This window comes from Cyclopterus lumpus, chromosome 1 (assembly GCF_009769545.1).
Source record: "Cyclopterus lumpus isolate fCycLum1 chromosome 1, fCycLum1.pri, whole genome shotgun sequence".
Lineage (NCBI taxonomy): Eukaryota > Metazoa > Chordata > Actinopteri > Perciformes > Cyclopteridae > Cyclopterus > Cyclopterus lumpus.
Window position 1 is genome coordinate 1,293,999 of NC_046966.1, and position 7,262 is coordinate 1,301,260.

Consider the following 7,262-nt stretch of genomic DNA (forward strand, 5'->3'; position numbering starts at 1 on the left):
CAACTATTGCCCTCAGGGAGAGAAATCCAAAGGCCTTCTATTTATGTACAGTTAGATGTATTCCTTATTCTAACTCATCTTCGTGTCTACGGCTCCTTTCTGGCTCTGACAGCTCTCTTCCGGTCAAATCTCCAGGATTTATTTAATTAACTACTCATTTCCGCTGGGCTAATTTGGAGGACATAGCTGTTGTGGGAAAGAGAGAGTATTGTTGTCTGAGACCCGTGGTTTTGTATCTATCTATTTATTTATTTGTAATCATTTGAACCACAGACTCCTCAAAATGAAGGACCGATTGGCGCAGCTGAAAGAGGTACGTTTAGTCATTGTCATATTTCCCCTGTGGTGCACTTGTTGCTCTCACAGGCCCTCCTGTAACTGCTACTGTGTGTGTGTGTGTGTGTGTAACCACAGTCGCACAGGCTGGAAAAGGCCAATGTTTCTTGCTTTCATTCAATATGTATTTAATTTACCTGCTATCATCAAACAATAGCACATTTCACAAAATATGAAAACAGCATTTAAAATAACCAGTAGGCTGTTGCCGAATATTTGAAATATATGTAACTGACCCAAACTCTGTGTGCGTGCCTGATGTGAGGGCAAGTGCAGGTTAACATTGCATGAATGCTTACCTCGCACGCACTCCTGCCTTCTGCACACCTGAAACTAAAATGTGAATTAATCTTATTTAACTACTCAGTCTTAAATAATATAACAAGCTTTTACCTAATATTAGAGTTGACGTAGACTTTAGGACTATAGTATCTGCTTTAAAACATAGGTCAGTGATTATAGTATAGTCCTATAGTGATTAATATAACAATGATTATATTCATAAGATATCACAGAATGGGCTTATTTTCCATGACCTCGCACATAAACTGAACCACAGTTAGCGTTAGCCAAATCAAATTTAAATCTCCATTAAATCATATTGAATGAGACTTGGGGAAAACATAATTCAGTATGGAGAGATCCCCATGTTGTTATCATATCCCAGATACAATATGTAGCTTGGATCTAGGGGTGTCGGACATAAACATGTGGAATCACGGGCCCAAACATTTTTACGCGTAGTCTTCAACGAGTTATGAGAAAATCTTTGTTTCTAGACCAGAAAGTCCCATATGAATTTGAAAAATAAAAATAAAACAAGAAACAAGAAAAAATTAAAACACTACTAAACAACTATAGTTTGATAAAGCAGTTTATTGGTTTATCATATTACAAAAAGGATGTCTATATCTGCTTCTCGAAATTAACAAAAACAAAAATATTCCGGGACAGAGATAATTTCACAAAATGTAGGCGACATTTAATGTTTAAACCATGATGCGCAATGTACATACATTGTTATTTAATATAAATATGACCAAGCCATTTGTTAGTATATATTTAGTTAAAATATTTCTTACAGGCCTTTTAAAAAAACGAGCAGTGGGCGCCAGTATATTATCCTGTGTATATTTCATCCTCAAGTTCAGTATTGACCTCCTTTTAAATGTGCGTGTGTGTTTAACAGAAGAGTGATGCTGGAGGCGATGACATTGAGGTTCCTGTGGAGAACGAGGCTTTCATGGATGATTTCTTTAATCAGGTGTTCTATTTGTGTCAGTCTGTCTATTTCTTACATTTCCAAAAGAAAATGTATTTATTGCTTACTGATGAAAGAGTGCGTGTGCATGTGTGTGTCTATCAGTCGGAAGATATCCGCAGCAGCATTGACAAGATTGACGAGAGCGTTGCAGAAATAAAAAAACTCTACTCCACCATCTTGTCTGCCCCCACATCTGAACAGAGTAACCAAACACATACATATTCACCTTCAACTCTATTACTTTCAGTTAATTATAACTGTTTGATAATCTCTGCTCTTACTCTCTCTTTCAGAAATACAAGATGACGTTGAAGCCCTCACCAATGAGATCAAGAAGTCAGCCAACAATGCAAGAAACAAACTTAAGAGTCAGTATTTATTCTTTACAGGCCTACCTTTAGTTTTTGTTGTTTTTTAACCTAAGAGAAAGTATTTCCCAGTTTAAACAAGAAAAAGTGAGTATAAACAATTGGAAGAAGAGTTATTCCTTGATATTGTGGTGGTATGTAAATGTTAAACATGGAAATACATTGTATAAGAATGTGCAGTGTGAGAGTAAAGCAGCAGTCTACCACTGCTCATAACAATAAATGTCATGTTTGAGTAGACATACAGTATACTAGTACTAATTATAATCCAGAAGTATTTCTGTCTCATCTTTTCAGACTTTTACAACAACAACAGAATCACGGTATTGGTTGTTTCTGTCCCTTTTTCTGTGTGTGTGTGTGTGTGTGTGTGTGTGTGTGTGTGTGTGCGTGTGTGTGAGTGTGTGTGTGTGTGTGTGTGTGTGTGTGTGTGTGTGTGTGTGTGTGCATCAGGTATTGAGCGCCAGCTTGAGTCAAACACAGATGAGAGGGCCTCAGCCGACCTCAGGATACGCAAATCACAGGTCTGACAATATTAGATAACAACATTAAATTAGGTTTAGTCTTAGATCACTGTCCTTTTGTTGTTGCTTCCTTGCCTAGCCATTCTTAGTTATTGCTTTGTTGCTAGCTACAAGTAATACTTTAAGAATGAATTTGCCCTGAGTGTTATATTCTGTTGGTATATTGTGTATACTAACATTACACTTTTATACCAACATTATAATGGTAAATGGACCTTGTATTGTGCTTTTCTAGTCTTCCAATCACTCAAAGCTCTTTAACACTACATGACATTATTCACCCCTTCATACACTGATGCGAGGAGCTAAGGTTCATACACATTCATACACTGATGGGAGGAGCTAAGGTTCATACACATTCATACACTGATGGGAGGAGCTAAGGTTCATACACATTCATACACTGATGGGAGGAGCTACCATGGGACCCATCAGGACTAACTAACATTCATACACACATTCATACAACATAGGCACAGATACGGGAGACATTTGGCGTTAAGTGTCTTGCCCAAGGACACATCAACATGGACTAGTGGAGCCGAGGATCGAACCGCCGATCCTCTGATTGAAGGACGATCCTGCTCACCACTGAACCAGTCACCCCTGAGCCACAGTGGCCCTTGTCACCCCTGTGTGGAGATAAAACCTCTCAAAACCAAGTGTATATATTCACTTTTTAAAGTAAATCAACAGAACTGCGTTCTTGTTTCTCCCAGCATGCTATCCTGGCCAAGAAGTTTGTAGAGGTGATGACAAAATACAACGAAGCTCAGGTTGACTTCAGAGATAAGAGCAAAGGACGAATCGCCCGACAGCTGGAGATCAGTGAGTTACAATTCATTATTACATGCTACAATCAGACAAAAGGATGGTATGATTATTTACAGTAAACAATTTAAACACATGTTTTGGTGTTGAGCAGAAATATTTACTTTTGCACAGCCAGGTTGTAGGGGTGTTGGGAGGTCTGAACCCCCACCCCCAAGTAGCTGAAGCATGCTATATTTTTCCGTTTTGTTTTTATTTAATTTTTTCTCATGTTACACATCACCTCCTCTGATCAATGCTACCGCTGATATATACTGTATATATATTTTCCAAAACAGACCAACGTTTTGGCAGCCAAAACTGAACAATTCAGGTGGAGACGGGAGTTTTATGAAGCCGTAGATTTGATGGAAACTTATGTCTACTCTTATGAAGTTATTTTTAAAGTAAAAAGGTTGCCCTTCTTAAAGGATTTATTTTTTTTTTTAATTTTTGATGACAATATTAGATATTGGATATTCTTATTATATATATATAAAATATTATTGTTATTTTTTGGTTTGTGCTATTATGGGTGCTATATATCTATCTATATCTATCTATTTATTACATTACATTTCATTTAGCTGACGCTTTTATCCAAAGTGACTTACAATAAGTGCATTAAACCATAACTACAAACTCAGAACAACAAGAATCAAGAAAGTATAATTTCTTCAAGAAAGCCAAACTACAAAATGCTATTATATATATATATATCCATACCCACATTGCCGTGGGTATGGACTTTTCACATTACATTACCACATTCAGATTGTAGACTACTCCATCTGTCACTGTCATACAGTGTCACATGGCATTACTCTGTTAAACATGACTTGGTCTTCTGATTACTTTCTATTTTTAACATTTATTTATTATTTTCAAGCATAATGGCTTTACTTGTAACATTGTATCATATATATATATATATATATATATATATATATATATATATATATATATATATATATTACCATATGGTTGTTATTACACCATTGGAGCTTGCTTGGTGTATATCTGCTTTTAACATAACAATGACAGCCACAAACCCCTTCCTACGGGTTATAGTTTGGAACAAGAGCCTTTATAACTAGTATGTAGTAAGTATGATAAATCCAATTCTGACCTGTTATAGTCAGATTTGAATATTACTTTTCAATTGATGTATATAAATATTATATATATATATATATATATATATATATATATATATATATTATTACAGATTTTTTATTTTACAGTGTGTGACGGTTCCTGAGATTTTCATGACTCTCGAATGTCTATCGTTTCTGGCTGATTTGGCAGAAATATGTGTCACCCCTATGCTTGTGCTGTGAACATCAATCTACTTCACAGAGTAACCTTTAACGTCAGTCATGTTGAATCCACTTTTAACATGCTGTTATGATTATTTATCTAAAACACGTGTATAACTGTTCTTTCTGTTCATCACAGCGGGGAAAGCAACGACTGACGAGGAACTGGAAGAGATGCTGGAGGGAGGCAACTCAGCTGTCTTCACTGCCGGGGTGAGAATGATAGTGTGAATCTGCCTTTTTTTGTGGAAATAGCACAACCAGAGCTGAAACAATTCAACTAGTGCGTTCAGTAGAGTGCGCTCAACCACCCACACTCACTACAGGCACACACTTAGCACTGCCCCATTGAGCCACTATCATATGCATCAGTGTTGAAGAAATAGACCAGGAACACTACCAAACCAAATCTTTAATAGTCAATTCCTTTTTGTGAGAATTCTCTGTCTTACATGATATTGACCTCAACATTTTGACTTTTGGACTGTTCGTGAGCCAAAACCAAACTTTTGAATTGATTATTAGACTGTGCAAATATGACTATTGAGTCAGCCCCCTGTTGAACTTGACCAGATATTTCATTAAGTGTTTGAGTATATGAGTAACTGTATCATTGCCACAAAATTAATTTGTTCTCTGAGGATCTGCTTCTAATCTTTTTTTAAATCCTTTTAATGTATTCTCGTTCTTCTGCTGACTTCATTTTGTCTGTGTTTGTTTCACCACACACCCCTTCCTTCCACAGATTATGGACTCTAAGATCAACCAGCAGGCCCTCAATGAGATTGAGGCTCGTCACAAAGACATCATGAGGCTTGAAAGCAGCATCAAAGAGCTCCATGACATGTTTGTTGATATTGCCATGCTGGTTGAGAATCAGGTACACACAAACAACAACAACAATAACCTTCCCTTTTCCCCCATGAAAGGTTATTTTGGGGGAGTTTTTCCTTATCCGATGTGAGGTAGGTGTACAGATTGTAAAGCCCTCTGAGGCAAATTTGTAATTTGTGATATTGGGCTATACAAAATAAACTGAATTGAATGGCTCATTATGGAGATTAAAATGTACAGTTTTTGAAACTGCAAAGCATTTAAAAAAAGATTTCATGACAACTCTCTCCCATATAATAAATCTATTATACATTACATACAGTAGCGTAATACAAGTTGTGGTAGCTGAAAAAACTTTAATTTTCCTTTTTTCATCTAACTATTGATCATGTAGAATACTGGTGTTGATATTAAATCCACGAGGTAGGAACTTTAAGGCTTCAGGAAGCCTGGACGGAACACAGTTAAAAGTAAAATCAATATCGACCTCATGTGGCCCGTTTATTTGTTCCAGCTGTGTGATCAAATGCAGGTAAAGGTGACCACCAGCAGCAGATGTCAGACAAAACAAAGGAATTGGAGCACTTTCTTGCTGTTCAAATGCAAATGGTCAACATAACAAACAACAAGTTGTTCTCTTCTCTGGCATTATTCCCTCTTGTCCTGCCCTCTTTCCAGGGTGGCATGATCGACAGAATTGAGGGCAACATGGACCAGTCAGTGGGCTTTGTAGAGAGAGCAGTGGCCGACACCAAAAAGGCAGCCAAATTCCAGCAAGAGGCGCGTAGGGTAAGTTGAGACTGATTCAGCGGTAACATTGATGTAATGACCTGTTAACACATTTTTAAAGTCGTAACAGCCCCATAACCGATATATTTTATTATATAACATGCATTTACTGATTGATACACTGGAGTTAGTTGTCTTTAATATAACCAAACATAACAATGGCAACCACAAACCCGAGATAAAGCCAGGAGCTGCATCTACCTGTGATATTTGCAAAGGCCACTAATTTTATTGACTTTTTGATTATCTCTTTGAGAATTAATATCTCCAACCTTCACTACAGGTATATTCATAAATAAGTCCTTGTTTTCATTGTCATCATTGTTTTCTCAAGAAACTAACTTTGGTCAAGCATAATCATTTTGGATTTTATATTTTACACACAAAGTATGAATGAAATGACCCAAATAGTTAACATTGTGCAAGACTGTCTTTTCATCAGTAATGTTATATTTTATATGATATGACTCGAAAGAAGAAATGTAAGGCAACACATCTTTTTCCCTCCTGTTCTCCAGAAACAAATGATGATCTTCTGCTGCTGTGTGATCTTGGCCTTGATACTGGGTTCGTTTGTCTTCAGCTTCTTCAAATAGAACACCGGAATGAGCCAACCCACCAGCTGAGTCCACAGAGTATAGGAGGAGGAGGCAGAGCAGCATTGCTTTCAGTTGGTCACTAAATAGAGACTACTGTCATTTTAACTCATTCAAAATAGAACCTTCTCATGGTGCCCCATATTTAGTTCATTCAATTAAAGATAATCTGAATGGAACTTTGGCCTAAGAAGAGAACGTAATATGATTTCAGTGCATTTAGATTGAATTGATTTGTCTCTTAGATAATTACTAACCCTAACCCTGCAGAATTCATTGAGAGTCACATGATGTTAGCGAGATTAACAAAGCATCCACCACTACTACAAAATTGCCTCAAACATAGTTGAATCACCAGACCATAGTCCAAACCCAAATCTGAATACTAATTTATGATGAAAGTGAGATGTATTGTAGACTAG

At 36.8% G+C, this 7,262-nt stretch overlaps 1 protein-coding gene across 1 annotated transcript; it reads left to right on the plus strand.

Moving 5' to 3' along the window:
- The first annotated feature begins 283 nt into the window (after nt 1–283).
- zgc:165520 (uncharacterized protein LOC571872 homolog) lies at nt 284–6,840 on the plus strand. The gene is made up of 10 exons (XM_034552714.1): nt 284–313; nt 1,526–1,600; nt 1,703–1,802; nt 1,894–1,968; nt 2,422–2,492; nt 3,212–3,320; nt 4,761–4,834; nt 5,367–5,501; nt 6,134–6,244; nt 6,763–6,840. The coding sequence occupies exons 1-10, from the start codon at nt 284–286 to the stop codon at nt 6,838–6,840; spliced, it is 858 nt and encodes a 285-aa protein (XP_034408605.1).
- Nucleotides 6,841–7,262: the final 422 nt, after the last annotated feature.

Coding starts and splice junctions, on each gene's coding strand:
- zgc:165520 (XM_034552714.1), top strand. CDS start 284: ATGAAGGACCGATTGGCGCAGCTGAAAGAG. Junction 3,321..4,760: donor CGCCCGACAGCTGGAGATCA/GTGAGTTACAAT, acceptor TGTTCATCACAG/CGGGGAAAGCAACGACTGAC. Junction 5,502..6,133: donor CCATGCTGGTTGAGAATCAG/GTACACACAAAC, acceptor CCCTCTTTCCAG/GGTGGCATGATCGACAGAAT.